We start from the raw sequence: 27,974 nt of genomic DNA on the forward strand, positions 1-27,974 counted from the left end.
CTGATATTTTTAGAACGAAAATTATAAAGTATTAATATCCATGCTATTATGTTTAAGATATTAATATGATGTTAATATTAGAATTCTTGTAACTTGTATTTAGCCAGCATTACAACAAAGGTAGTTGCAAGCTTCTTAAAAAATAATAAATTCATTGCAAATTACCAGAAATTGGCAATCAACATAGTTGCATGATTACTTCAGCAAGATGGAATTGAAGAATATTTTTATTATTCCTGGTAGAATACGACAACATAAATATATGCCAAACAGATTAAGCGATTAACCAATATTCAAATTCAAAAAGTTGTCGCATGTCAAATACCAATATGAACAACGTATTGTATGTATTGGCATTGAAAAAAATTCACTTCATGACAAAAAGACATTTTAACATCTGTATTAGATATGCTACATAGTTTTACTAATATTTAGTTAAATTTGACCCACCATGGATTTTATAGAATTTACTCAGGGCGGATGGTTATTTATACACCTTTAATAATTATATTATGGAACTGCGAATGACATGATTTGGTTTAATTAATACATCATAACTGTGAACTTGACCATTATGTAAATCAGATCCAACAAGACCAGTGTAAACTCACACCACATTTATTCTTTTCTCAATCCATTTCTATCTGGTACATAATCGCATTGAACTCCTAGATAGTTCAAGTCAAAGGTTAGATGAGACAAAATTAAGTTTCAGTCTCAGTTTCATTTGCTTCCTTCTCAAGTACGGGATTTAGTTATTCTAAATGCCAAAACTTGCTTTAGCTCGTTAAATACCACCAAGTTAAATTAAATATTAACTAAGTCTTTAAACTCTTCATATTATCGTATTATCGTTCATGTATTCGTAACACTTGTGCAATATGCCTAATCAATTGGGATTCGGAACACTAAAAACATGGTGGCCAGGAAAGTGTTTTGCCCAGTGGAGGGATAATTATATCCGAACTCGTGTATAATTGCCAAAGTACGTAGATATGTTGTTGGATGATAAAAAAGCTCGCTAAAAATCGCAATTACTGGTTCAAGAATACTATTATTATTTTATTGGACAATTGAAAGTGGTTGAAAGTAAACTTCATAAATAACTACTTATTTATATACTAACATGAAACAAAGCTTAGAATTAGTGAACAAATTTTGCTCACATACCTAACAAAGAATCCTGGAATATTGACAGACGGGACATTGCTGTATTATTCAGGATTGCCAAAAATACAATTGACAGCTCTTGTTTGGGAGACAAATATTACTTAATTTTATCGTTATATTACTGATGTAACTTTATTTCAAAATAACACTTCAGAACACTTCTCATAAAAGTACATTCAATTGAGCTGCTATGCATACATATCTGAGCTTCGTGTGCTTGACATTGATTTACAACGATATACACTCTGGAATTATCTAGAAACTGTGCATGTGAACATAACTATCGCAGCAGAGCATCAGGAACGATATTGGCATACTTTAAATCCAACAAAGTAGGAAAAAGCCCGTCAGTCTACGGGCACGAGATCTGAAAACAACTAGAATTAGCAAAATATATCTAACCTATATATATCCTAACCCTGTGGCGAAGTTTTTCTGTATGTTCAACGCTAAGGGAAGATCTCACTTAAACGTGGGCGTAGAAACAAGACATTGTTGGAAAACGATGAATTTGAGATTAATCTCCGTTTGCCTCAAAAGAGGGGTTAACTGGGGGCCTAAACCCATACCACACACACCATCATGACCTATTACATAAGGAATTAAATAAGATAAAATCTCGTCAAAGTCGGCAAGAAATGATCGATGAGGTCAAACGAGACTGATTTTATATTAAAATTATTATAATAGATGCATATAACCGTATTGCAAAAGTATATATGTAATTGCACTATATATTTATAACTCCTTGTTTTATAAATATATATTTTACTTACACTTCATGCCATTCTTATTACTGTTGCTTCTGCAAACTTGAAAATCAAAGCCCGAATAATACGACGTTTTTTTCAAAGCGTTTATTAAAAATAGAGTTTAAAATGTTGAGGAGACCCGTATCATTCAATTATCTCATCCGTAATCACATTTCACTTGATGATAGTGGTTAACCCGAAGCAGAGTATGTACAGTCAATGGAACAAGTATTGGCAACACCCACACAAGCTAAATAAAATTGGCTATAACTTTGGCATGCATTATCAAATTAGCATGAAAATTTGTACGCATTTAGCAAATCTAATGTAGTTTTCGATTATAATCATGTTTTACTGATTAAAATTAGATTAACGCAGGTTTTAAATAATTTGCTGGAAAATTTGCGAAATTAACCCACAAAAAGTATTGGCACCCTCTAACTTAAAAAATCATTGAGCAATGAAACGACAATTTTACTGCGACAAAGTGCTTCTAGTATTACGTGGCACGTCCCCTCGAAGCAATAAGAGCAGAAATAGGCTGTGGAATTTATTCGACAAGTTCCTATATAACGTTTTTTTATATGGTTGCCCACAGTTCTTTTAAACTTTTGACACGCTCGTTTTTCGACTAGTGGTTTCCCATCGGTCTCTCTTTTCTCAACCCGGACAATCAGAATCACATCAGGAGACTGTGTAGCCAACGAAAGAATCTTAACCTTTTCGGTCTCCAAAAACTTCCATCGTTAATTTGGCTACATGTTTGGGGTCACTGCATTTTTGGAATATGAAATTTTTTCCTAGGTCAGGTTTTTGTTAAATGATTTCAAATTATAGTTTGGAATGATTGACAACACCTTCCTGGTCATAATTTTATCGATAATGACCAGGTAAACACGCCGCCACCTAGTCATTTAACCCCAAACCATAATCGATCCTCCTATGTGTTAAACTGCCATACGAACGTTTTAGTATTTCTGAGCCTTTTATTGCATCCGCCAGACCTGAACCAATTAATGAGCTCCGAATAAGTAAAATATGCTTATGTCGGACCAGTAGGCCCTTTTTCATTGATCGGAACTCTATTTAGGGCGATATTTAGCCCATTCCGATTTATTGAGGTGATTCGCTTTGGGGACTCTCGCATCGGTCGGGCTACTGGAGCCTGAAACCCCAAGGCATAATTTTTAATTGATCACCAAATTGAATGATATGTTTGCCCCACAGTTGGTACTGCAATTCGACATGGATTTGGGGGCTAAAATCTTCCGATCTCAAGTGACATGTTGCTTGATTCATCAGTAGATTTTGGGCGTAGGTGACCTAATTCCTCCGCATCATCGAAAAGCAGAAACTGAGATTATCATTCTATATTTCTTTGCTACGTATTCAATAGTAAATATGGAAAAGTATGTCTTCTCTTTGATTTTTCGATAGTAAAGCTTTTTTGTGAAAGAGGCATGATTATTTCTCGCCGCGCCAAATACAGCTCGTTTGGTGTCGCCATTTTGGCTCCAGACAACACAACTGTAGACTTAAAATGTAGCTAATCTCATATTTTGCCACCTAATTAACTTACCATAACGAAATGTGGAAGATGGTTAAGAAAATTGTTTCGAGTAATTAATTTGGCCACATGTTGCCAATACTTTTTGCAGGTTTGCATCTGACTAGTTGGGGTCAAAATCAGGATTGTGTTATGTTTACTAGATTTAAATCAGAAACATGATTATAATCGAACACTACATTAGATTTGCTAAATGCGTACAAATTTTCATGCTAATTTGATAATGCATGCCAAAGTTATAGCCAATTTTATTTAGCTTGTGTTGGTGTTGCCAATACTTGTTCCATTGACTGTACATACATCTATCTTCCAGCGAGATGAATAAATGCACTTATAAATTATAAACATTAACCTCTAAAACGGACATATACATATTATCTGCGTAGCGATGCATATATCGTATATCGTGCATCTCTCTTTTTATTCATCCTCCCCCAATTGCCTCAGCTGAATATATCAATTACATAAATTGATTTGGATATTTCTCAACTTTGCAGATCCATCCAGCATCGACTTGTACCAGATTTACAGCAACAATTTAGGATGCTACTACCCTATAATTTATTATTTAATGCTTCGTAGAATAAGCGAGTCACCGAGAAAAACAAAACAATTCCTAACAATACATTCCACCAACTGGAACCTAAATAATTTGTGCGACTTGTCTCGCTCTCACGGTTCGGTGTGTTTTTGCATGTGTGTGGATTAAAATTTATTGTAAGCTCTTGTTGTTATTACGTACGTACGTTGATCAAATTACTACCTACGACGACGGCATGTACAAAAAACACGAGCAAAATGTGCATGACTTTGAAGCAAAATAGAACACAGTGGTTGCATGACCATATCGTGATTGAATCCTCCAAAGAAGCAGTGATGGTGGTGATGTTTCAAAGTCCAGCACAATATCTGTACACTTTGCCCGGTCCATAATTTCACAACTCGCCACAAAGATTTAGTTTAGTTTATTTGGTTAGCTCGTCAGAAGGATTAGTTTTCTCGTCACTCTTGCACTTGGCCTGGCGAAGTTGGACTTGAGCTGCTCGTCTCAGTGTGATAAGCTCTAATCTGCATGGAATTACTAACAAGCTCAAGTGATACACTCCTCTCTACGAATTGACAACTTGTTGAACCGGTGTTTCACCCAACCAACTCTTCCGTTTATGGCATGCTGTGCAAAGAGCAAGTGCATTATCGTCCATTTAATATCTTAATATCGGTGATTAGCTGGTGGTGGGGTGGAATTTAGAGATCGTTCCAGTGCATCGCCTCGCGTGCTCAAGTCCTATTGTCATTCCGTTCTGTGTGCTGGTGCTCACATAAGTCTTTAATTGACCACTCACTCTGGACTTTGTTTGGCAAGTTTATATTTGCATAGTTTTCGCAGTAGTTGCCCTAAAGTCTGGACCTGGACAGAGTAAACAGATTCTGTGGATTTCAGTTGACTGGTTTCAATTCGGATTCATTAAACAAGGTAGAGTTGTTCAGGTTTCATGACTTTTGATAAGAAAGCACATTGAGCGTGCATCTTTGGAGTTTTACACAAATTGATAACTTTATTCCCCTTGACAGACGGCTTTTTGGCTTTTCTTGTAAAAAGTCCATCACAATGATGCAACTGCCCTTTATAATTTCTGCGACGTTTTTCGTCATCTTTGCTGTTCCCACGCTGACCTTGTTCCTTCTCGGGATATTCCACAAACTTTTTGGAGTGAGGGAAAAGTACAAAGAACTGCTTCTCTTCATCTTCGAAAGGGGACGGCAACGCATTGAAAAAAACACGCTGAGCCGTCGCCAATCCCAGATGAATTTGCTGGATGAAGTCGATCTCGAAGACGATGACGATGGCATCATTACGCCAATGTACAACGAGAGGGAAGGTCCAAGTCCTGATTTCGAATTGTCAGACACTTTTGAGCTTGTTACAGGTGAGATAGTCATTCAATTTTATAGGGATAATGTTTGATAAATATGAACAATCGTCTAAGAGTCCGTTATGAGACATTTACATACATTAATACATTGCAATGGGTAAATTTATATGAGAATATATTTTAATTTACGCAACCCCAAAAACCAAACTATAATCATCTCAATTATTTCAGCCGGGATTCAGGCAATTGTGCAGGACCAGGTCACACACAGGTAGAATTTCATGTTCATACAACAAGAAAGATAAAACTGACGGCAAACCATTTACAGATTCGAAGCAGAAGAGCTCCAGTCATGGAACCTTTTGACCAGAACAAATCACGGCTATGAGTGGATCTCTGTAAAGCTCACGCTGTTGTGGGTCGCTGGTTTTTATATCCGCTACCTGATTCTACTCCCACTTCGCGTAGTAATTCTTATCCTGGGCTCGGTGACTATGACTTTTCTCACCGGTCTTGTTGGACCTATTCCTGGAAGCTGGAAAATCAAACCTCTCCTCAACGATTGGGCCTGCAGAGTTTCCTTTCGCATCTTTAGTCGTGCTTTTTCTGCCATCATCACATATCACGACGAACAGTTTAAACCCAATCGAAATGGGATCACCGTCGCAAACCACACTTCGCCAATAGACGTCGTCATCCTTTCGTGCAATTCTAGTTTTTCCCTTATTGGCCAAAGTCATGGAGGCTTCTTGGGCGTTATGCAAAGGTAAAATTATGATGGAATATAATATGTTTAATCAATCAATAATTTTTAATTGGATGCAGTTTTGATCATTTGAAATCTTTTTTACAGGGCTTTGGCAAGAGCCTCATCACATATTTGGTTCAATAGGTTCGTGTATTTCATAATCATATTCGGAGCTAAACCCACTTTTATTTTCAAGGGAAATAGATAACATTCATTTAATTATTCTGGTTTTCAAACAGGTCAGAAATGAAAGATCGAAAAGCCGTTGCAAGAAGATTAAAACTTCATGCGCAGGATCCCACAAAACCGTAAGCCGTCAATGTCCGTGATCACTTTCTTAAATTTAACTTACCTACTACTTTTCTAATTTTCAGACCAATCCTCATCTTCCCAGAGGGCACTTGTATCAACAACTCTGCAGTGATGCAGTTTAAGAAAGGATCATTCGAGGTTGATTCCGTCATCTACCCGATTGGTAAACTTAGCAAATAGATAAAGACGATTAATTATTAAATTATTGTTATTATGGTAGTTGTTGAATTATTATAGCAATCAAGTACGATCCCAGGTTCGGCGATGCATTCTGGAACAGTGCAAAGCATGGGATGTTGCACTACGTGTACAGAATGATGACATCTTGGGCTATCGTTTGCGACGTGTGGTGAGTATAAGCAATTACATAAGCACAGAATATGTCAACAACCAATCGTAATATTTATTCCAGGAAATATTTGGCAACTATTTACATGCTTATTCATCATTGCGTTGTAGGTATTTGCCCCCAATGTACCGCAAACCAGAGGAGTCTGCCGTTGACTTTGCAAACCGTGTCAAAGCTGAAATAGCCCAGAAGGGTGGCCTTATAGATTTGGACTGGGATGGTGGACTCAAACGTTCTCCTGCAAAGAAGGAGTGGAAAGAAAAGCAACAATTAGAACTCGCGACAAAGATCATTTCCAACAACAACTCCTTTTCCAGAAAGAACAGCTCCAGCACTCTCATTTCCGGCTCTGAATTTTCCGAGGACGAGCATGGCAACCTCGTCTCATCCCCAACTCCACCACCCATTCCACCAGCGAGCCCCACCGAGAAGCGGATTCCAGAACAGAGTGAAGAATGCGAGGAGGAGGACGAGGATGAGTTCATCATGATGACGAGTCCAGTCCCTCTGGAAGTGAAAAAGGAAGAGTAAATGCTTTACTTACTCCATATACGATTGAACAAATTTTGCAAGTTCAAATTGTACTGTTGACAGCACCAAATACACGCCCCAACACAGTTCCTCGTAAAAATCATTATTTTTTATAATAATAGAAAGCGATACATACTTATTTGTTGTTACACATATTTGAGACTGATTTGTGCCACTAGATACTTATGATTTTAATACTGTTTGTATCATGGCTCATACAATTGTGCTATTAATCATATCACAAGTTATGCATGGTTTCACACGAAATGTGAATTTTGTTGTCGGCAAAGTCTTAATTTCAATTGGTTCGAAACAATAACCATACAAAATTCATTAATGCATATTATTATGTTGGTATACTGCCCGTTTGTTTGTTAACTGATACGAAATTGCACAAATAATCTATGAAGAAATAAATGCAAGCTTATAATAATTACGTATATGTCCATACTTCTGTACAGTGCACACATGTTTTATCATAATGAGAGATTTAAATGCGGCTAATCATCCGTAATTAATTACTGGTCTGTTAGTTGGAATTTATGCATCATTGTTTCTTGCACATGAGTATGCATAAAAAGATACACAAACTTGACATGTTTTGGTAACACATCTTATTTAATAGAATTTGCCAAAGATTAAGTTTTCAGAATAGATTTTTTAATTTTGAAAGTTCATCTAGATGGACTGTCACAGATGCATTGTCAGTCTAGGAATAAGCTCTCAATTCACAGCTCTAGAAGCTGCAGATTCATAGCTTTCAGAATCTGTTGATTATGAAAAGGAAATTGGTTTACACTGCATAGAGGACGACCCCTATTGACCCAATATGGAGAAAATTGATTTCTCCATATCCTCCATAGATTTAGGAAAAGTGACCTTAAAATTACAAGAAAGTAATGTATGAAACTTAAAATGATGAAGGTTTTCAAAATCTTCCCATGAAATATATATATGCGGGTACGTATGTACAATACCATGCAGTGACATTCATGCTTGATCATCAATTGTGTTAACTGACTGCTCAGAAGTGAAATTTTCATTTCAGGAAATTTATGAAAATTTATTTATTTTTTCTCGTTTTATTTTGTGTTTTGTATGCATTTTGAAATTTCTTGATCAATGAGACCATTTTTGTACAATGTTGCTAAAATAAATCTGTACAAAAGTATACATATATCCCAAACTGCAGTTAATCGTTGAATAAGTTTGAATTAAAAATAATCCTATGACATGGTCAACTAGCACTTATAAATTACTCATTAGCAGGAATCGGACACATGCCATTCGAAATTTACTTTCTTGTGTTATCATAATAACCCATCGAATCCTTGGCTATTCTTTAAAGCAAACGCACACATCCATTATGTCATCAGTGCAACAAAAGTTAAAATCGATTAGCTTCCAACGTCTTGTTTAATTTGAACACCACACTCGTGTATCCCAAACCCTGTGCTGATGATTTGGGAATCTAATGTAGTGATTAAAGTTGTGCAATATTATAGCCTCACATAAATCGCGTTAAAAATGGATATACTCTAAACTAAGAAAAATTCTATGTTTGTACAATTTTCATCATTGTTCCAAAATTGAATATCAATATTAATTAGCCAAAGTATTGCAAAATTTGTAAGAATCAAAGAAGCACTAATGACACACAAGCTTTATGAATGTTGTTAAAAACAGTCTTAATTTCTCCCATTGTACAAAAGTCACGATATTTCAGTACATACAACGTAAAGCATTATGTTTCCACAAACACTATTCCTCTGCATTATCCTCAAATTTGGGGTGAACAGTTTTAAAAATAAAATAAACTGGTCTGGGTTTGACACGAGTTATAAAAACTAAACAATATATCTCACATGAAAACTTTTATTGGGTCAAGAATTAATTTTATTGGCGTTGTTATTATTTCAAACGCGCATTGTGAACAAATATAGAGTTTGGCAATCTAATGTTTTAACTGATTAATAAAGTTTGTGACCAAGTAAAATGTGTGTTTCACCACAGTCAGCAAACTTACGTCATTACTAATTTCTTTTCTATTCTTGTTTTTTATTTATTTCTTATCTCAGGAAAATTTAAGGCGACAAATTACATATTTATATCCTGATGGACCATCACTGATGGCCTCTTCAGTGAAAAAGCTATTCAAGTATTATCGGAAAATATAAAACTAAAATTCCGTGATAATGCATAAACATGTGATGTAACACACAACAAATAATTCAAACGAGTGAATCAAGATTTACAAATAATTTAAATTTCCACATCCATTGACACATTATCACGTGTTCAAAAGTCTACGATTCACACAAGTATGTAAATATGTATACACATACGAATGCCGCACAAACGAATAATTTCTCCATACAACCTGTCGTAGAACATGCAACAATTTATATTCATTTGAAATACAGGCAAAATAAAATTGGTCACGCAACATAAAAACCTCGACTTGGACTTTCAATCCCAATTTGAATTCAATATAGGTCAAAACCAAACAAACGGCTGTTGAGCGACGACGCCACTGCGCTGACACTGCTTAAGTACACCACACACCAACATCACCCCACGCCGCATCATTATTATGTCAACTCATCCATTATTATTTTACTCGCCCATTATTGTTACGTTGTTACTCTTCAAACTCCAAAATTCAAAATTACCGTGTCATATTATAATGATGCCGCATGGCGAATAACGCGCACAATAAATAATACAAAATGACAACAAAAAGTACGAGTTGTCTTGACCCAGCTTCAAACGACGTGTCATGTGGGGACAATAATGAACTTTTGATGCTATAATAATCTTTAAAAATGGCTTCCAAATATAGCCACTACTTCTACTTGTGCACGTATTCTAAGGATAAGTATGTATGTAGTGCTGCTGACCATTTAACAATTAATGATATAAAAATGCATTAAAATATTATGGCACCATGCATCACACCAATTTACAGAATTCTAAACCCGCATTAATTAGTACATTTTGTAAATGTGTCGCATCTAGTCTTCTTGTGTGTTATCCGCCATTCCATATACGTGCACAAATATGTACGTGTATACATAAAGCTTGGGAGATGATAAACAATGTAGTAACCTTCCAAAGTCATCTTTATTACAAAACTGAATGCAATGCTCACACGTAATTTAAACCACCAATATTTATCTACCTTGCTTATCAGTAATGTTAGTGTCTTCTTAACAATAGTTCACCTTTTGCGGGTGACTTGCAAAAATTTCAACTATTGTTGTGTCTTCAGTCAGGTATACCTACATATAATTGTATGCAAGTCATAATTTCATGTCTATGCATGTATATTTAATTTGTAAAATGCAGCATATTAATAAGTGAAGGTTTTTGCAGCTACTTGCTTGCACTGTTTGGCTTGGCATTTGTCAAAAATTCAATGTCTTGCATTGAAATTATGGAGGGCATGCGCGTCTTTATTAAATTCATAGTCATTTAATTTCTGTAATGCATGCTCGAAACAATTATTTAGCTGATTTCAGTTGATACACATTTCTCATAGGTTTTTATGAAATATTTTCAAAGCAATTCAAACTGGTGGGAACCTGCAAAAATGGTTGCATACGACTTGCTTTAAAACTGTGGTGGTGACCACTTGCAATTCATCAATTATGTAATTACACTAAGCACATTATCATCAAGTATGCAGATGTTAATGCACAACGTCTAGCACCATATATTATGCATGCATGGCGTAAATTGAATGCATCGTCTTAAACACTCATCCACAGCGTTCAAATAATTTGTCAATTTGAATTAATTGAATCCCATGTTGGTTTTAGCTCACAAGTGGAGATCCAGCTGCTATTCTTTTAGATTGAGGAAAAAAGAGGCGAAGGTTCACTTGTAGATTTGTTCCCATAATAATAGCAGCAGGCGCAGAAATAGCTTTTCAATTTTATATTATTTCATATCAAACTCAGACATCGAGGGAGATGAATGATGATGATGGCAAGGTAATGCCGATTCAGCCATTATTGTAAACCATGCAGCTTCTACGTATGTACGTACCTGTTGCTGGTCTCATGATAAATCTGTCTTGTCCTAAGCTATAGCTACATTCGTAAGTCCATCTTTGCTATTATTAGTGCCTTGTTGATATGAAATAGGCACACACGTAATAACAATAATTAGTTGGCAAAAGTCGCAGGAGCAGTATAAAAGGGTTTAAGACTCCTCTTCAAGTCACACTCAGTTTTAGGACCTCATCTGACACACAGTTGGCAGTGCTTGCAACAAGATTGCATTTTTTTCTGGAACTTTATATTGTCAACTGTCTGATACAACTTTCGTCTATAATAATGCTTAAATTTGTAAGTTCTAGTAGATCAAATTTTAAAAGTGTTGGAAGCATTTTTATAATTTTCCTTTATAAAAGGTCATCATCGCCTGTCTGGGCCTTATCCAAGTCCAGGCTGAACCTCCTTCTTCAAACTATGGAGCTCCTTCCAGAGGCGGTGGGGGTGGTGGAAGTGGTGGATACTCCGGAGGGGGTGGTAGTGGGGGTGGGGGTGGTGGGTACTCTGGTGGGGGCGGTGGTGGTGGCGGGGGGTTCAGTGGGAGTAGCAGCGGCGGCGGTGGAGGAGGTGAAGAACAAACCAATGAAGGAGCATCGATCGTAGATGAAGGTTTTTGAAAATCGTATATATAACTTTGAAATTTTATTCAATATTTAAAATCTGTATGGTTTAGCTCTTCTTCAACGAGTTGCTCAAATTCTTGCTCAAGGTAATTAAGCACAACCCAACTAGAATTCTATAACGTTGGAGATTTCTCTACCTTCTTGGCTTAGCTTCCTTGGGTGCAATGTTGTCTAAATGTTCTTCCGTGTGTTTCAGGAGGAAGTGGGGGTGGTGGCGGAGGTGGTGGTGGAGGAAGTGGAGGAGGTGGTGGGTACTCTGCCCCCGCCGCGCAACCCCAAAGTGGTTATGGAGCTCCATCCCGAGGTTTGCCTTTATATAGTTCATACTCTTTTAAAGACATTCAATATATGATGACCTTATGCAGGTGGTGGTGGTGGTGGCTCATCAGGCGGGTATTCTGGTGGTGGTGGTGGTGGTGGCTCATCAGGAGGGTATTCTGCCCCCGCCCCACAACCCCAAAGTGGGTACGGAGCCCCTCAACAGCGACAAGGTGGTGGAGGTGGTGGTGGCGTTGAACTAGGTCGCCCAGAAATGGGTAGGAAATTAGTCATATTGATGCAATTAACTTTTCGGTAGTATTTTGACATAAAATTTTTGCATCTTTGAAAGCTCGACTCGTAGGCTCGTTTACCGAGCAGGGTCAGTCTTCAGGCCAGGGACGAAGCAGTGGAGGTTATGGTGCTCCCCCAAGCCAAGGTCCGTCCAGTTCCTACGGAGCCCCAGCCCCTCAACCTCAACCTGCCCGAGGAGGATACCAGTAAAGAGAGAGCGAGTGGCCCAACCAAATTGCGTAACTCTCTAACATACATAAACATGCACAATAATTTAAATTGTAATGAGATCCAGCAGAGTGAACTGATTCAACTCCGATGAGCATATTGTTATTAGAAAGCGAAAGTCGTACTATTTTTGTTTAATGTAAATTTACGCACCAATTCTTCCCTAATTTATTTTTTTATATGGCTCAACCACGCAAAGAGATTAAAGAATTGTAACAAATTCCAACTGTGATTTTGTCACTTGTTATTTGTGTTTTTAATAAATTTTATCTGTGTATCACACATGCTGAGATTTGCATAATGGTAATGGAAATTGTATTGAGTTTATTCCAAAAAACAAATGGTTATTCATATTGAGTTATATAAACAAATATTTAACTGTATTCAAAATTGCAGGCTATTCATGTAAAACTTAAGAAAGTTGCGTCAGACATATACATATGTATTTTCTTATGAAAATTATGCAGATTGCGTTGAATGCTTTCATACACTCCTTCTTGACTGCATGCATATCTATAATACAAAAACAGAAAGGGGCACCAAGTTACAAAATATAATTTAGTTATTCGACATCGTGGATTATTTTAAATATTTTATGTACCCTCGTTTGTTGCTCAGATTTTTATTGGCACGTTTATTGGCGAGTTTGGTGGTATAATTTTTAAGAGTTCAAACCCAAACTCCTGCAACCACTCCCTTCCGAGGCAACTGTCCAAAGAGGAGGGGGAGCTGGAAATGATGTCCCTCTTCATTTGCGACACCCATCGTTCTATCCTCCGATGCCTGCCTGGCTTGGCAAAATTGAATGAGCTCTGAAGACGAATGGTCCAGCAGTGAAGCCCACCGGAAGTGGATGGGGGGAAGAGTTGCCCAAACTATGCCCAATTCTTCTTCCAATATTGTCTGGAAATAGCTGTACATTGTTGCTGCGAATATGGTCAGAATTCGACTGTCCGAATTGGCAACAAGTAATGGACAACTCAATCGATTGGAACTCGGAAAAGTAAATGAGTGGGGACGAGAGCCAAATACTTAAATTGATATGCCAGAGAGAATACGTACGTATTTTTGCCAATACCTGAACGAGGAGTTGCTGCCCCACTCGCGATCAGTTTTCATAACAAAAAGGTGTAATTGGACAATCATACCGTATAAAAGTTTGACATTTGTATGAGTTGTTTGTGGATGCGTGAAAGAGAAAAGCGGAAAGGTTCGCCCTAATGTACATGCATGCATAAATATGCATACAAACCGAACAAGTGCTTCCCATAGTAAACCCGGAAATTAATTCACACAGGGCACTCGAACATGTCGTGCACATCCAAATGAAATGAGTCACTAAATAAGTACAGTATCGCTGCATGCTTGCGTGTAGAACCAGTCAAATAAAATGAATGCTTTCTCCCGTATGACTGTTACTCTGTATAAAACTCTTTATTTCAAAGCTTATGATTAAATTTACTCTAGTGTTGATCGACATACAAATTTGAAGACCCCGTCAAAATAATTCTTACTTAACAGAAATAAGTTAAAATAGTTTACATACAGCACAGCACTGGTTACAAAGCAAAAGTAATTATACCGAGTGAGTGACAGCTTGGGCAAAGTTGGTTCCAAAAATATCGCCAATATCTAAAAATAAGTCCAGCAGAGCAAACTCACTATACACATACATATGTATTAGCTACCAAAATCTGCAGAGTTTTACTCCGCCCTTTGACCTCATTACTAACTACACTGCTTAAACATAATAAACTCTTGCATATATTCGTAAACATTGGCCCTTTTGTTATTTAAAGCCCAAGTCTGAAACCATACAGTCGAAAATAGCAATATTGCAAGCGAACGACCAACTGAGTTATAAAGGAAAGTTTACATGTGTATACTTCTGTGTTTAAGTGGGCGACATATGTAGAGCGCGTGGGTGTGGATGGCGTAAACCTCAATTAATTATAAACTCAACTGCTCGACGTGACTATAAATACATTTGACAAGTGAGAGAAGAAGAAAAGTATAAAAAAACAAGATCATTCTGGAATTAAGCAGACAGTCTGGCGCTCTGGTGGAAAACAATGTTGTGCTTTCACTTGGTCTGCATATACATGTGTATACACGCCTTGAGTCGTTGATATTGCCGCCTCTAGTTCTGCTTCCAATTAATTAATTATCTGTTAAATGAGCTCTAATGCTATTACGTAGGAGTATTAATAGTGGTTTGAACAACCCACCGACCGACTCTTTCGGCCACTGGTTCTTCTGCAGTCTCCAATTCATTGTCAAGCTTAAGCGACCTTGTTGACCTCTTTTTGCCCAATGCCCCGTACCTGCTGGGCCTCCGAAGTCCACCACTTTTTGAGGTGACATTTGACTCGACTCTCTCCAGTCCCACCGCAGTGCTGACTCTGCGTCCCACCGCCCCTGCAACGCCCTTGGCCAGCATCCACTCGTCGCCCAAGTACTTGGAAATCTCTCCCACCTTGCTCCTCTTTCCTGCTTTTGGTTCCAGGATCCTTTTAAGAAGGCGAAGGAATCGAGCTGTGAAACTGGGAAAGGGTTCCATTAGCTTCATGTTTTTCCTCTTGAGCCAGTCCAGCCATGCAGAGTATGAAGGGTCGCAAATCTCAGCCGAGGTCCAGGGAGCATCTCCCGTGAGACAGGTGATGATCAGGATGCCCAGTGACCAGACATCTTCCGCCGAGCTCGTGTAGTACCGCTCTTGAACCACGATTTCAGAAACCTATATTTGAACACCACACATGAAGATCATTAGTAAAAATTAAGGTTAACGTAATGTGTACAGGCTATATGTGCATATCATATGAGTAGATTTTTGATCTCACCTCTGGAGGACAACTAGCTCCATAACAGGTGCATGCCCCAAGTTCAGATTTGTTTTTTACAATTAAGCTTCCAGTGGGCAGAGTGTGTCCAAAATCACAAAGTTTGACTAGACTCAAGTCCTTCCTAAAAACGAGCACGTTTTCCATCCTAATGTCTCTGTGAACCAGGTGAAAGCTGTGAATAAATTCCACTGCAGAAACTAGCTGGCTCGCAACACTTTTGACACGTTCTTCATCTCCAAGTCCATCTTTCCGTAGGTGACGTGACAAATCTCCAAATGGCGCAAATTCTGCAGCGTATACGAATGCATTGTCCCACAAGAAGGCTACATTGTACGACGTGAGGATGGATGGATGCGGGCTAAGAAAGTAGTTGTAGTTGAGTTCACGACCAAATTCATCGGCACTCGTGGCCTCACAATGAATTGCTTTAAGGACGAGACGTTCCCGTTGGGCGTTTGGTCGGACAAGGATTATTTTGGAGAAGCAGCCTTCAGATAAAATTTTCAGGATGGTGAACTCCTCCTCCATGTTTAACTCTTGAAGTGAATGGAGCTTAAAAGTGGACGCTGAAGATGTTGACTTTGTTGATGGAGTTGGTGAGGATTCTGTTCTGTAGTGAGATGGCGGAACTTCTAGATATCGAGCCATTTCGGGTAAACCCATGAACACCTGCTTATTGAGGATCCTGTTTAATTGACGATTCCTGTTTAAAAATATGGTATATGAATTTCCACTATACGTGGAACACAAGTTGAGACAACGGATAAAATTTCTTACCTGCTCAAACTCAAGTTGCAAGTTTTGTCTCAATTTCTGCGATACTATTTTCGAAGTTTCACCAATTTAGTTATGCGTCACACAACTGAGTCACGAAAATTAAAATCTTCGGCAATTGTTTTGATGGCGTTGAGAAAATGTGTTGACTCGAAAGAATATTTCGACTGTATGTAGATTTATAGTTGTTTGTTATGTAAGAGCCAAAAGCACACTGAGCGAAAACTAAAATCATGCTCTTATTTTATGCAGAAATCGGATCGGATAGAAAGAAATCGTCAACTACTCGAAACGTACGTACGTTCCGAGTAGTTGTCCTGTCCTACGTACAAAGAACAGGAGAGGGAACAGAACAGAGATCATCTCTCTGCGTCCAGCTCCCACTTGATGAAATCCCCGAATGAATAAAGGGGAAAATCGTTTCTCGGTATTGTAAACCAATTCCGGCGACCTGATCATGTTCATGGCAATACTGCGGAGGGAAATACATAGATACAGTTTTTTATGTCGACTTTTTACTCAATGAAATAATTAAGATTTAGTGGAACGTGTTTTGTTTTCTGTACTAATTGTATTTACTTAATTCGTTTAATTGATTCCTGAAAACTAATTGGGTCTCAAACTTATGGATTCATATCATACAACTTAGGATTCAAAATTACTTTAAAACACACACATTGCTTTGCCAGTACCAGTAAAGTAAATATCATGGAAATTTTGCAAATATTTATCTAATTTCAGTTCTGAAATATATAACATGTAACAGTCCAATGTTCAAAAGTGTGTTTTATTAGATTCTACTGCAAGTAATCTGCAAGTAAGTAAATCAACTCTATGAAGTCACTACTAGATATATAAATATATTGGCTTTGATGACTCTGTTAACTTAGTCGGCAAAGTGTTTGATGGGAAATCCAACGTGTTTGGATGGTTGACGTCATTGGTGTTCTTGATTTTCTCGTTCTAGGAAATCCTGGGACAACGAAATTATCTAGATCTGGTACTTGTCGGCCTCAACTTATCATGTGGCAACATCAAGGAGTTCAAAAGTGGGCAACCAGATTTGTTGCTTTCATGATTACTTTTGTATGTATGCACTAACCGAAACCCTAATATTTGGCACATGGTTTTAATTTATTGCAAAGCTCACACTACTTCGCACCATGATATGAAAGAAATAATATCATATCATAGCGATTTAATATCATTATTAAATCGCTGCGTATACATATCTGCTACTGTTTGTAACATAATTTGGCAGAGTCCTAAGAAGTTGACCTGAAGAGGACCATTTTTCATGCTCATATTGCACGCAACCGTAGAAAAATAAGTGTACTGTAAAATGTAAACTTTTTGGCTCCGTCCAACATAGCAGAAAAAGTTGGATGAAGCACAAATGAGTTCAGAGAATTATAATAATACTGACTGACTCTTAACAGGGTTTTAATTGGGCTCGGCAAATTGTATCCGTAAAGCGATTTGATTGTGATGGGGAGGATCACATAAGCATCTACGAACACTTATACGTAAATTATTGTAATTTCAATGTGGATGTTGTGTATGTTCACTGTTGTTGGTGGTTCAATGAACGCCGTATGCTCATTGTGAGGAAGATTGATACATACATACATCCGATCGAGGGAAGGTTTCTGTTTTTATCTGATGACGATTAAGGAGAACGAAAGATGACTAATTCCAAATCCGAGACGTGTAAGGGGAATTGAAAAAGGACAGAAAAATGAGACGAGACGAGGCTAATTAATTTGGCTGAAAACGAACTCTTCTGTTTGAGGGGATGACTAACATCCAATTTGACGGATGACGACTTAACGAATGATTTTATAAGCTAGCCTCATCAGTAATTTGTCTTATTGATTAGTTTATATGCGGAAAAGAAGATTAGTCACAGGATTTTGAAGTATCTACATGGATTTAGGTATTGACGTGCAGATTTAGAAGTAGTAAATGACAAATTGTTCAATTGACCGTTTGACATCTGCTTGATAAATTTGCATGTCACATTGAAATTATCCAAAATCTAGAATGCATGCACCAGTTAGTAACATTTTGCGATGCATCTTACATATCTGCCTAGTTCACTCGAGTTCGTTCCATCTTATGGGAAACTCCTTTTTGCAATGCCAAAACTTATTTTTCAAAGATACATATTACAATTTTATGACCTCCACTGATACACTGTTTCTTTCTTCACTCCTTTCAGTGACGTCAATGGATCCAAGGAGTGGACAAGTTGACAAGAGCAACTGAAAACGGAAATTTTGTTGATTCAGAATCTGAATTTCAGATACTTGCAAAACTCGGCTTTCATTACGAACATAGTTATTCAGTCGACTTGCAAATATGATTTTTTACTCAAAGAGAATTTGGAAAGACTTGGGAAGGATTTAAAAATACTGACGGATGGAATCAAACATTCCTAAAATTATTTGGGTACAAGATATTTGAAAACCATATCTGACAAACGAAAGTGGTTATCATCACATCACATCCAATCATGTTCAATTTCAATCTGTTTTGTGAAAATAAACATTGATTTTCATTTGAATGTCAAACAGTTTCTAGAAAAGTGGAAGATATTGAACTCTTTGTCCTTCTTTTGACTTTGAGTTGATTCCAGAGATTCATTCGTTTTGCATTATACTTAAATATTTCCAATCATGTTCTCCCATGTTCCGTTTTAGAATTTCCAAACTGAGCATCACAGTGTTTCTAAAATTAAGCCGCTGCTGTCGGTGTTTCTTTCAGAGTTGTTTATATTACTGGTTGAAATTGTCCCGATAAGCATTTGCAACCTCATGAAGACAACATTACCTATAATTTATGACAATGTAGATTTTCTAAATAGGTTTGTGCTACAACATTTGGGGTGGAAATGCTAAAATGAGGCTGAGAAGGGGCTGCCACGACATTTGCACAACTTTACTACCCCATTAAGAAAACTTAATGCAGCTGTTGCGCTTGCAATATAATGCAAACTGTTTCAAAGATTGGCAGTACTAAAAATCAGAAAATGTGTCCATTTTGTATGACAGTAATATGTCTGGGCCACACTTTGCAACAAAGTCGACATGTGAACAGAAGCTGAAGTTGCCGATGAGACATGTGAGAAAAACATTTGCATAATAAAAGATGATTTTATACTTGACCACGTCGTAAAGATTGGTACAAAGTTTCGTAGCTGGGACCCGATTTGTGTCATAAAATAAAACCTAAAACTTGTGACGGAAATTTTATGGCCTAGTTGTCCTGAGGTCCAATTTTAGACGCTCTCTTATTCTACATGCATACTTCCTAATTAAATCAAGTACCCACCACACCCCGAAAAAGTGCAAGAGTGACAGGCATGAAACTCGTTCAACATTATTATGACTTTAGTGGTTATGAACTCATCAATCATCATTTTAGTTGGCGTCAAATTAGCGATAAACAAGCCGTTCGTAAAAAGTACAAACAAGAAGTGGGATGCATTTTTACAAGGCATGAGCCCAAATGTGTCACACAAGGCGAAATATTTAAGTTTGTTTCGAGTGTGGATAACCCATTTTTAGTATAATCTTAAACACTAAACATCACCAAAACCCTAGTTCATTCCCTACCTGCACAGCAACATTTCTGATAAGTTTAACATTTAAAGTATAATCTTGACGGTAATAAAGAATGGCGCCAGCGTGATTAAAATGCAAGACTATGACAGCTACCTATATATAATGCTAAACAAGGTCAAATTGCGATGGACAATCTCGGATCTGACATAGATAGGCACAAACGAGCAGGGAATCTGTGTTACATACATATGAAATATATAGATATCATGGTGTGCATAATATGTACAAAAGCCCCACACATACACATCTATACATGCACATTATACATAAATATGTGTTTATGTAGCTATAATACCGGAGGTATATATCTCCATATTTATTTTATATCAATAATTTGGTGATGATGGGTCTTTGAAAGCTATTTTTCTTACCCAACTGTGTAAAACAATCCTCAGTTGCAATGTCACAATCGTTGTAACTGCTGCATAAGGTTGGAAAGAAAATATCTCTCAGCAATTCCAGGTATATAACGTACATCTTTTTCGTTTATATAAATACTCGGCTACTTTCAAAAGTTTTTGGTTTGGTTTGATTGGGCTTAACGTGTCAACTTTAACTGAAATCTGGTTTACATAATAAGCAGTTTTACTAATAGGGACACCATGTCTAATACTACGCAATACAAATTAGTGTATTTTAATTTACGAACTTTGGGAGAACCCATTCGTATGTTGTTCAAATATATGCAAATCCAATTTGAAGATGTCAGAATTGATCCTGCAGAATGGCAAGGGCAAGTCCGAACCAGTGAGAAATTTCTTATACAGTTTGCATCCGTTTACAACATAAGGGATCTTATACACGTTATTAACTAAGGTTTTAATGCAGGTTGCAAGTGGCTCAAAGTCCCAGAACTTCACACAACTGATTCGAATGGCAAAACTTATTGTTTAACTCAAACCTCAGCTATTTGCAGATACTTGGCAAATTCATACCCAACGTTTGAACTCATGCCAACGGACCCTTTGGATCAAGCGAGATGTGACATGATTGTTGATGCTGTTCAAGACTTCAGAATGCGTGAGTTGATTCGTATTTACTTGACAAAGTCTTGCTAAATGAGCTCAATTTTCATAATTTTTTTTATTGGGCCAGGAATGAAGCCCTACATCGTTGCGAAATATTTTGATCCAGAAGGTTGCAGCAAACTATCGCAGCTGAAGAAAGAACTCTTGGATGACGAGTTTTGGATTTATTTAAAAAATATGGACCAAATTTTGGAGGAAGAAAGGGGTGACTTCATTTGTGGAGAGAAAGTTCGATGGGCAGGTAATCATTGATAAATGGGTGGTATTTATGAGCTAAAATTCGTACATTTGACAGACTTTTTTCTGGCAAACTTTACTGCCATTTGGGAAGAGATATTTGATGACGAAAATCTGTTGAAAGCTTATGAAAATCTAAAGAAACAACAGCAAGCAGTGGAGTCACTCCCTAAAATTCAAGAATGGATTAAACAACGAGAGTATACAAAGATCTAATAAGTTCAAAATGAACTTATTAGAAAAATGAAAATACGTCGGATTTTCAATGTTAATTGAATCTCAATGTTCGTGTAAAGAGAAAATCTGTGTAACTTCAAATTTTCATATATTTATAAATTGTAAATTACAATAATAAATTATTCATATTGAAGTAGGGTTTGGAATTAATAATTAGCACCTATAGTAAAGGATAAATCACCGTCAATCGTGCCTTTGTCAACTTGTGTGTACGTTGCTCTTGTTCTCTTTGCGATGCTGAAACTTATTTGTAAATTGTGGCTCTTATTCAAGTTGATCCTTATATTAGTGGTATTCACAGTAACCGATTATAATCGTGAGGACGATTATAATCACAATCGATTATAATCATATACCATGAACGCACCAGATTATTGTTGTATTTTGATTATTTTGCCTAAAATATCCAGCAGGATTCATTAAATAGTATCATAGCAACGGCTACTTTTTCGGACGTTTTAAAAAAGTTGCATTTGGATCAAGGATTAATGTCGCATTTATTAACATAAACATTGATAAACTATGAAATACACTTAGTTGGCTTGGGGAGTAGAGGAAAAACCCGATGTTGGTGGGTTGGGAAAACCTTTACTTGATCCGGATAGGCGTCCGAGACTTATCAAGGATTATAATCCAAATAATCGTCCTCGGAGAGGATTATTTTTTTGACGATTATAATCACATTGGTTTATTTTTCCCCATAGAGAATTTTTGGGTGATTATAATCGATAATGATTATAATCGCAATAATCGGTTACTGTGAATACCCAGGGCGCATAAACTTTTTGTTGTCCGTGGTTTCTCTTAAGGTACCACAAGAGAGTTGGCAAGGAATTATACCACTAACTTTGATTGTAATTTTCTCAGAAATTATAGTAGGTAGAAATTTGGTTCAAATACAAATTTTGTAAAAAATTTACTGCTCTAAATTTTGGTAAATGTCCCCTTTTGCTGTTACTTATACTTACGTATTTATAGCCAAAATAGTCGACCATGATGAATTTTTTTTAAAACGTCCTAGCGTCAAAACCATACGGAGCACAAACGTGGGACGACTCCCACATCGTGCGAAATAGTTTTACTTGGGGAGCATAACGGGTCTCATTTCCATATTCTCTTCCATACTTTCCGAAACAGCATTTCTATACTTGCCCCTCCATATTATTTTATGTTTCTGAGGACAAAAATGGTTCACATCTCATCACCTGACACAAGTGAGCCCATAAACGGATTATACACCCTGCAGAAATATATAATGATTCCAAATAACAACCATTATGACCTCAAAGTCCACCCCCTCCATCTCGGGGAGCTCTTAAAAATACCCAAATGCTCTTGTTGTTATGCGGAGCCGTACTTCATGTCTTGACTCATTTTCTCTAAAAAGTCATGTTGCTAAGTCCAGAAAAAATTGAAATATTCAACCTCTTGTGGTACCTTAAGGGGGTGATGCAGGGATGAGCATTTTTTCTAAAAAATTAAAAAATTAAAAGTTCGGGAATTGCATGCAATTTTCCCATGAATTTGATTGTTCCCATGAATTCATGGTTCCCATGAATTTCCCATGAATTAAGAGAAACCACGGACAACAAAAAGTTTATGCGCCCTGGTGAATACCACTATTGTATGAAAGTTGTTATAGAATCGTCCTAAATTAGATTAAGATCTAGGGATCAGCCGGACGGGACATATTTCCAATACGCAATAATATACATCACACCAACCTAATCATACTACAATATCATGTCAAAATCATCATCCCTATTTTACAGGATTTACTTCATACTAGTCATCTTTCTTTGTCTGGAAAATGCTGAGGGTAGCGACACCTCGGCGTTCCTTCTTAAAAAACTTCATTTACTGTATCGTCGACGTCGTGTCGGTCAAGAGCGGTCACGTTCTTCCCAGTTTACCTTTGCCACCTTGAATACGCACGTCGCTAAATCTTACTCCGAGCTTCCTCCACTTCCATCCCAGCTCTCCACCATCCTGTCCGAGTTGTCGGGAGCCAAGCCATGTGGCGCATCCCTCTCTGTTACACTCACCAAATTCAGAAAAAAGGGATCTCGAACGATGTGTCTGTTTAAGATCCAGCCCGATTCAATCCAACTGCAAAGCATATTCCACCAGGTTTCACAAACTAGAACTTATAATTTTTGCATTCCTCTTCTGTTCTCCGAATCTCCACATTTCACAGGGTTCGGGAATCACAATTGGAGATCAAAGGCTTTCTCCGTCACAACTCTATGCTAAAATCCAACCTGTCCGTGGCTTTTTGGTTGGTTATCCAAGTTCTGTTGTCCATGGGCACATTTCACAAAGGTGTGGTAACCGGCATGGCATTATATGACAGTATACACAACTATGTGACTTGTTTGACTTTTCCCGATTTTTTTCATTCATAGGAACGAATTTTATGGTTGGATAAAACTAGTGGATAAAAGACGAGGTCATCACATTGCGTTCTACGTAGAACCAATAGAAAACGCTCCACTTTATAACACTCGATTTCTTGATTCACCCATCGCCCGGATGGAAAGTGACAATGCAATCCTCTTTGAAATGATACCCAAACCCCATAATCATCACCCTAAGAGTACCAATAAATCACACTCAATAACATCACTTAACCTCAAAACACGTAGTATAACAACTTCAACAATTATGGAACACAGCTCCTCCGTGTCGGTATCTGAGAACAAAATTAGATATATCTTTTAATTCTGAATTTCATTATCATGTTTCCACAAAATCGTTGAAGGCCACGCCCGAAGCTGAGCAGGCTGTCGAATTTTCTACTGAAGACGACGATGCCTCGACAGATTCTACGGGGTCAGATTCGATGGGGATAGGTTCGATGGAGTCAACCTTTATGACTGATCCTAACGACATTCAGCAAAGCACTACTGTTGATAAAATACCCACGTCATCAGTTACTCAAAGCGTTACCAGTATAACGTCGCCGCTCGACTCTTCATTGTCCCAGACCACATCAACCGCCTTATTGACCATTAGCAGTACGAGTGACGACTCAGAGGTTTCCGATCCTCCTGAAGTATATGACGACGAGAACTCCACATTGGTCTCCCCAGAGTCGTCGGGCCATATGCCGGAATCATTTGTCACAAAAACTCCCCAAGCAAATCTTAGTGTTGGTGACATTGGCAATATCACTTCTACAACAAGTTCACACGATGATGATTATGAAGACTTCAAAAAGCCATCAATGGGTAATTTCTCTTCAGATGGCGAACTTAAAACACAAACCAATGACACCAACAAGTTCGGTGATTTGCCATTCCACTCGACAGCAATAGTAACAGGATCTCAGCCTGTAAATTCAGTGCTTACATTTGGGACCATAAACGTGTCACAGAGGACATCAACAAGCCCACCTGACCCTGAGGACAAATCCAGTTCAACTTCTTCTGGAGCTGAAGGCTCTTTTTCCACTACTTTAAGGAGGAAACGTGACCCTATTTTCCACTCTACCCAGGCCACCCCACGCCCCAGACCCAAGAATAACAGCCGAGTGAGACGAAATCTTGACTTGTTCAATTTTCTCCTCCCTTCGGGGGACATTGCAGATGAGTTGGACTTGACTGGCGAGGACTGGTCAAAATCAGAAACATTATTCAGCCAGTCATTGTCCGCACATCCCATTTGTTCCTTGTGCATTTGGATTCAACCCAATTTCGCTTCCTCATTCGGTGCAAAATCTGGGCTTCTACACGGAATTTCTGAAGTCGTTCAAATTGTCCGTTTAACTGATTGGCTTTTGAGGTTTGGGACTTCTGTTTATTTGTTAATCTCATTTGCAAAATCAATTGCCTACATTATCAATATTATCTACATTAGAAGCCAAGATTTCAATGAGGATGGACTGCCAGACAATATTGGGCTCAAAATAAAAACTATTTTCACCTCAGATACCATCCACCTTAAACCCACTCAAGCCGAGAAGGACGATGCAAAGTCTGGCCCACTATATCCATTGATGCGTAGTACCCATCGTAAAAATAAGCGCTCATTGAAGGACTCTGCCGCATTTGACCCTTCAAACTACGACCACAACCTCGCTTTTGAGAGCGTTGATACTGATTATCCAACGCATATTTTGGACAACCCTAACGACGCTATGAAACTTGGAATTCCCATCCCACGCAAACCAACTTCGATGGAGGACGCCCCACTCGAGGAAATCCCATTTTCCAAAATGATTTATTCAGTCACTGCGAAAGAGACCTTTGCGCGAATTGCTCCACAAATGAGGGCGCAAGAAGAACTAACAGGCTGCTGTGCTCGATTAGCTTTTATTTACCATAATATCTCCCCCTCACTTTCAATATCCACAAAAAGTAGAGTGTACGCATATATTAATTAGGGTGAGGTAATAATTGAACATTTTGTTTTTATACCATTTTATTCTTTTGCAGATGGTGGCTGTGACCGAATTAATAACCTGATTCTCATTTCTGGACTTTATGGGACAAGTAAAGTTGGGACATGGGACATTGTTCGCCATCTTCTCCACAGCATAGGTCATATTTTGGGAGCTGATCATGAAAATTTAGTAGATGGCAAGTGTGGACTGCATCATGTCGATACACAGGAGACAGAACGCGCATTCCTCGACCCACCCGTCATGGACCCCCGTCCTTATCTCAATATGGGTCTCAGACCTGCCTCTCACCGATTCTCAGCCTGTGCGCGACATGGGATGGCCCTTTTCCTCACTTCGCAGAATGCTCACTGCCTCAAGGGCGCTCATGATGAAGCGGTTTGCGGAAATGGTTTGTTGCAGGCTTGTGCAAGTGAACCGTGAATGAAGACAGCTTTCGGGTGTTAATGTGTTTTGTTTCCAGGATTGGTAGAAGGAGATGAAGTTTGTGACTGCGGATCACCTTCGACTTGCCTGCTAAGCGGGGGCTGTTGTGGAGAAAGTGTTTTCTCTTGCGCCAAGGTGGACTGTTCGGCAGGACAATAATCTTAAAACTGGATGCGACAGGAATTTAATCCTGAGATGAGTTACTAAAATACTTAAAATATCGATGCTCAACTTACTTAACTGGAATTGTTTTTGATGGAATAAAGTCGTACTATGAAATAGAAAGAGTGGGCAATGCTACTACTGCTTCTACTAGTTTAAAAAAATATATTTTCTGATCTGTGTTTCTTTCATTGACAACGCAAACTGGTACTTTATGCATTCACGTGGTATGTACTACTATCAAATTCAATTCGAAATATCTTCAATTCAATTACTTAACTAGACATTTATTATGCACATGCTACCCCTGTCAAATTACAACTATTTACATTTGAGTACAAATTGAAGCTGGTTTTAAAATAGGTGAGCTATCGATTACTGCGAGGCTGCATAAAGTCGTCACAAGCCCCCATTATGAATCCTGTTCTGCTGCAGAATCCATTCCAGGTAATGTACAACTTCCGGGTTATGATTCATTGGACCAGGAAAACCGCAGCCTTGCAATTTTAAATTACTGTTGATCATCTGTACATTTTGGAATTCTATTGTAAGAACTTACACTGGGAATCAGTGCATCCAAAATGCGACAATACCCCAGCCAAGTATACTTTGTCGGTCGTGGCAGTCACTGGAGCACCAGCGTCCCCAATGCAGGCGCCAATCCCACCTTCATTCGTCCCAGCGCAGAGAAGGCTCGGAGGAACCTCTGCATTCATGAATTCAGCACAATACTCGTCACTGTAAGTGTCCAATGTGACACGTTGTAGCACTTCTGACATTGGTAAACCGTACTGCTCGGCCCCCCAGCCATTTACCACAACCGGATCTATAAAAGCACGGTAAAAATGTTATTTTACAAATAGTATGCATATGTATATCTGCACATTTTTACGCAGTGCACCTGAATTTACATATGTATGACACAAACACACAATAGGAACTAATATGAAGTTTTGCCTGAATACTTGGATATGTGGTTTGATTAACTTCTGGCAGGGCAACTGCAGAAATATTTTCGTGAAACACAAAGGGTTCGTCAAGGAAGATAAGGGAGATGTCATTGTATGGCGGAAATGTGTATCCAGGGTGTGGAACTATGGTCCTTGGTTTTCGTACTTGTTGGCCAGGATAGGCAATCACCCTGTTCAGTGTTCCAGCAACTATCTCATCAATTTTTGGGCTGGCTGGATCAGTGCAGGCACCAGCAGTGATCACAAGACTTGGACTCACAATTGCTCCGCCACAAAAGTGACCCAACCCTTCAAAGTCGTATGTTCTAAGGCTCACAGAATAAGGAAACTCTCTGAGTCGAGCGTCGCTGCCCCCAGTTATTTTTCCTGAAAATTACAACCAGTTAATTTGATATGTACAAATCACGTGGGCCAACTTACCCTTATTTGCGAGTACTGTGGTCAGTACCAGAGCCAAAACACAAGGAGCCGAAGGCAACGTCATGTTTCTCTAAATTTGGTACC

General features: G+C 38.1%; 6 protein-coding genes and 1 long non-coding RNA gene across 9 annotated transcripts; 4 read left to right on the top strand and 3 right to left on the bottom strand.

Moving 5' to 3' along the window:
* Nucleotides 1-1,034: 1,034 nt before the first annotated feature.
* Nucleotides 1,035-2,149, bottom strand: LOC118434028. Its single transcript, XR_004833721.1, has 2 exons — nucleotides 1,947-2,149; nucleotides 1,035-1,757 (listed from the first exon to the last, which is right to left on the bottom strand). It is a non-coding gene; the product is annotated as an uncharacterized LOC118434028 (long non-coding RNA).
* Nucleotides 2,150-4,147: 1,998 nt separating this feature from the next.
* Nucleotides 4,148-7,743, top strand: LOC110861224 (glycerol-3-phosphate acyltransferase 3). The gene is made up of 9 exons (XM_022110332.2): nucleotides 4,148-4,963; nucleotides 5,062-5,417; nucleotides 5,595-5,634; nucleotides 5,692-6,129; nucleotides 6,217-6,255; nucleotides 6,351-6,419; nucleotides 6,486-6,586; nucleotides 6,661-6,772; nucleotides 6,883-7,743. Exons 2-9 carry the CDS (start codon nucleotides 5,099-5,101, stop codon nucleotides 7,301-7,303), a joined length of 1,539 nt encoding a protein of 512 aa, XP_021966024.1. The 5' UTR covers nucleotides 4,148-4,963; nucleotides 5,062-5,098; the 3' UTR covers nucleotides 7,304-7,743.
* Nucleotides 7,744-11,643: 3,900 nt separating this feature from the next.
* LOC110844032 (putative glycine-rich cell wall structural protein 1) lies at nucleotides 11,644-13,065 on the top strand. Its single transcript, XM_022090130.2, has 6 exons — nucleotides 11,644-11,655; nucleotides 11,721-11,970; nucleotides 12,035-12,070; nucleotides 12,181-12,288; nucleotides 12,350-12,520; nucleotides 12,595-13,065. Exons 1-6 carry the CDS (start codon nucleotides 11,644-11,646, stop codon nucleotides 12,744-12,746), a joined length of 729 nt encoding a protein of 242 aa, XP_021945822.1. The 3' UTR covers nucleotides 12,747-13,065.
* A 1,108-nt stretch (nucleotides 13,066-14,173) lies between these two features.
* LOC110854010 (serine/threonine-protein kinase meng-po) lies at nucleotides 14,174-16,587 on the bottom strand. 2 transcript variants are annotated; one of them, XM_022102406.2, is made up of 3 exons: nucleotides 16,385-16,587; nucleotides 15,605-16,292; nucleotides 14,174-15,501 (listed from the first exon to the last, which is right to left on the bottom strand). In XM_022102406.2, exons 2-3 carry the CDS (start codon nucleotides 16,268-16,270, stop codon nucleotides 14,956-14,958), a joined length of 1,212 nt encoding a protein of 403 aa, XP_021958098.1. In that variant the 5' UTR covers nucleotides 16,271-16,292; nucleotides 16,385-16,587; the 3' UTR covers nucleotides 14,174-14,955. The 2 variants fall into 2 exon arrangements, with proteins under 2 accessions (XP_021958098.1, XP_021958091.1); XM_022102399.2 differs by having other exon boundaries at nucleotides 15,605-16,310; nucleotides 16,385-16,586.
* Nucleotides 16,588-20,335: 3,748 nt separating this feature from the next.
* Nucleotides 20,336-21,642, top strand: LOC110854025 (glutathione S-transferase). Of its 2 annotated transcripts, XM_035846995.1 has the most exons (5): nucleotides 20,339-20,469; nucleotides 20,603-20,754; nucleotides 20,836-21,027; nucleotides 21,103-21,276; nucleotides 21,331-21,642. In XM_035846995.1, the coding sequence occupies exons 2-5, from the start codon at nucleotides 20,610-20,612 to the stop codon at nucleotides 21,486-21,488; spliced, it is 669 nt and encodes a 222-aa protein (XP_035702888.1). In that variant the 5' UTR covers nucleotides 20,339-20,469; nucleotides 20,603-20,609; the 3' UTR covers nucleotides 21,489-21,642. The 2 variants fall into 2 exon arrangements, with proteins under 2 accessions (XP_021958111.1, XP_035702888.1); XM_022102419.2 differs by having other exon boundaries at nucleotides 20,336-20,754.
* A 121-nt stretch (nucleotides 21,643-21,763) lies between these two features.
* LOC118434158 lies at nucleotides 21,764-26,612 on the top strand. Its single transcript, XM_035846991.1, has 6 exons — nucleotides 21,764-23,831; nucleotides 23,915-24,197; nucleotides 24,271-25,292; nucleotides 25,368-25,867; nucleotides 25,946-26,302; nucleotides 26,375-26,612. Exons 2-6 carry the CDS (start codon nucleotides 24,042-24,044, stop codon nucleotides 26,494-26,496), a joined length of 2,157 nt encoding a protein of 718 aa, XP_035702884.1. The 5' UTR covers nucleotides 21,764-23,831; nucleotides 23,915-24,041; the 3' UTR covers nucleotides 26,497-26,612.
* A 148-nt stretch (nucleotides 26,613-26,760) lies between these two features.
* Nucleotides 26,761-27,954, bottom strand: LOC110856059 (trypsin-1). Its single transcript, XM_022104515.2, has 4 exons — nucleotides 27,891-27,954; nucleotides 27,465-27,842; nucleotides 27,059-27,325; nucleotides 26,761-26,996 (listed from the first exon to the last, which is right to left on the bottom strand). The coding sequence occupies exons 1-4, from the start codon at nucleotides 27,952-27,954 to the stop codon at nucleotides 26,899-26,901; spliced, it is 807 nt and encodes a 268-aa protein (XP_021960207.2). The 3' UTR covers nucleotides 26,761-26,898.
* Nucleotides 27,955-27,974: the final 20 nt, after the last annotated feature.

The sequence above is a fragment of the Folsomia candida genome, unplaced genomic scaffold (assembly GCF_002217175.1).
Source record: "Folsomia candida strain VU population unplaced genomic scaffold, ASM221717v1 Fcan01_Sc001, whole genome shotgun sequence".
NCBI classification, from domain to species: Eukaryota; Metazoa; Arthropoda; class Collembola; order Entomobryomorpha; family Isotomidae; genus Folsomia; species Folsomia candida.

What these genes read in the sequence shown, in the direction of transcription:
- LOC110854025 (XM_022102419.2), top strand. Translation starts at nt 20,610, where the DNA reads ATGTCTAATACTACGCAATACAAATTAGTGTATTTTAATTTACGAACT. An exon ending in TGTTCAAGACTTCAGAATGC is followed by an intron (nt 21,028 to 21,102) that starts GTGAGTTGATTC and finishes TTATTGGGCCAG; the next exon opens with GAATGAAGCCCTACATCGTT. An exon ending in AGAGAAAGTTCGATGGGCAG is followed by an intron (nt 21,277 to 21,330) that starts GTAATCATTGAT and finishes TACATTTGACAG; the next exon opens with ACTTTTTTCTGGCAAACTTT.
- LOC118434158 (XM_035846991.1), top strand. Translation starts at nt 24,042, where the DNA reads ATGGAAAGTGACAATGCAATCCTCTTTGAAATGATACCCAAACCCCAT. An exon ending in TTAACTGATTGGCTTTTGAG is followed by an intron (nt 25,293 to 25,367) that starts GTTTGGGACTTC and finishes TATCTACATTAG; the next exon opens with AAGCCAAGATTTCAATGAGG. An exon ending in ACTTTCAATATCCACAAAAA is followed by an intron (nt 25,868 to 25,945) that starts GTAGAGTGTACG and finishes ATTCTTTTGCAG; the next exon opens with ATGGTGGCTGTGACCGAATT.
- LOC110856059 (XM_022104515.2), bottom strand. Translation starts at nt 27,954, where the DNA reads ATGACGTTGCCTTCGGCTCCTTGTGTTTTGGCTCTGGTACTGACCACA. An exon ending in CACAGTACTCGCAAATAAGG is followed by an intron (nt 27,843 to 27,890) that starts GTAAGTTGGCCC and finishes ACTGGTTGTAAT; the next exon opens with TTTCAGGAAAAATAACTGGG. An exon ending in TAATCAAACCACATATCCAA is followed by an intron (nt 27,326 to 27,464) that starts GTATTCAGGCAA and finishes GTGCTTTTATAG; the next exon opens with ATCCGGTTGTGGTAAATGGC.
- LOC110861224 (XM_022110332.2), top strand. Translation starts at nt 5,099, where the DNA reads ATGATGCAACTGCCCTTTATAATTTCTGCGACGTTTTTCGTCATCTTT. An exon ending in CACTTTTGAGCTTGTTACAG is followed by an intron (nt 5,418 to 5,594) that starts GTGAGATAGTCA and finishes CAATTATTTCAG; the next exon opens with CCGGGATTCAGGCAATTGTG. An exon ending in TCACATATTTGGTTCAATAG is followed by an intron (nt 6,256 to 6,350) that starts GTTCGTGTATTT and finishes GTTTTCAAACAG; the next exon opens with GTCAGAAATGAAAGATCGAA.
- LOC110844032 (XM_022090130.2), top strand. An exon ending in AGCATCGATCGTAGATGAAG is followed by an intron (nt 11,971 to 12,034) that starts GTTTTTGAAAAT and finishes TGTATGGTTTAG; the next exon opens with CTCTTCTTCAACGAGTTGCT. An exon ending in TTATGGAGCTCCATCCCGAG is followed by an intron (nt 12,289 to 12,349) that starts GTTTGCCTTTAT and finishes GACCTTATGCAG; the next exon opens with GTGGTGGTGGTGGTGGCTCA.
- LOC110854010 (XM_022102406.2), bottom strand. Translation starts at nt 16,270, where the DNA reads ATGGGTTTACCCGAAATGGCTCGATATCTAGAAGTTCCGCCATCTCAC. An exon ending in GAGCTAGTTGTCCTCCAGAG is followed by an intron (nt 15,502 to 15,604) that starts GTGAGATCAAAA and finishes GTTCAAATATAG; the next exon opens with GTTTCTGAAATCGTGGTTCA.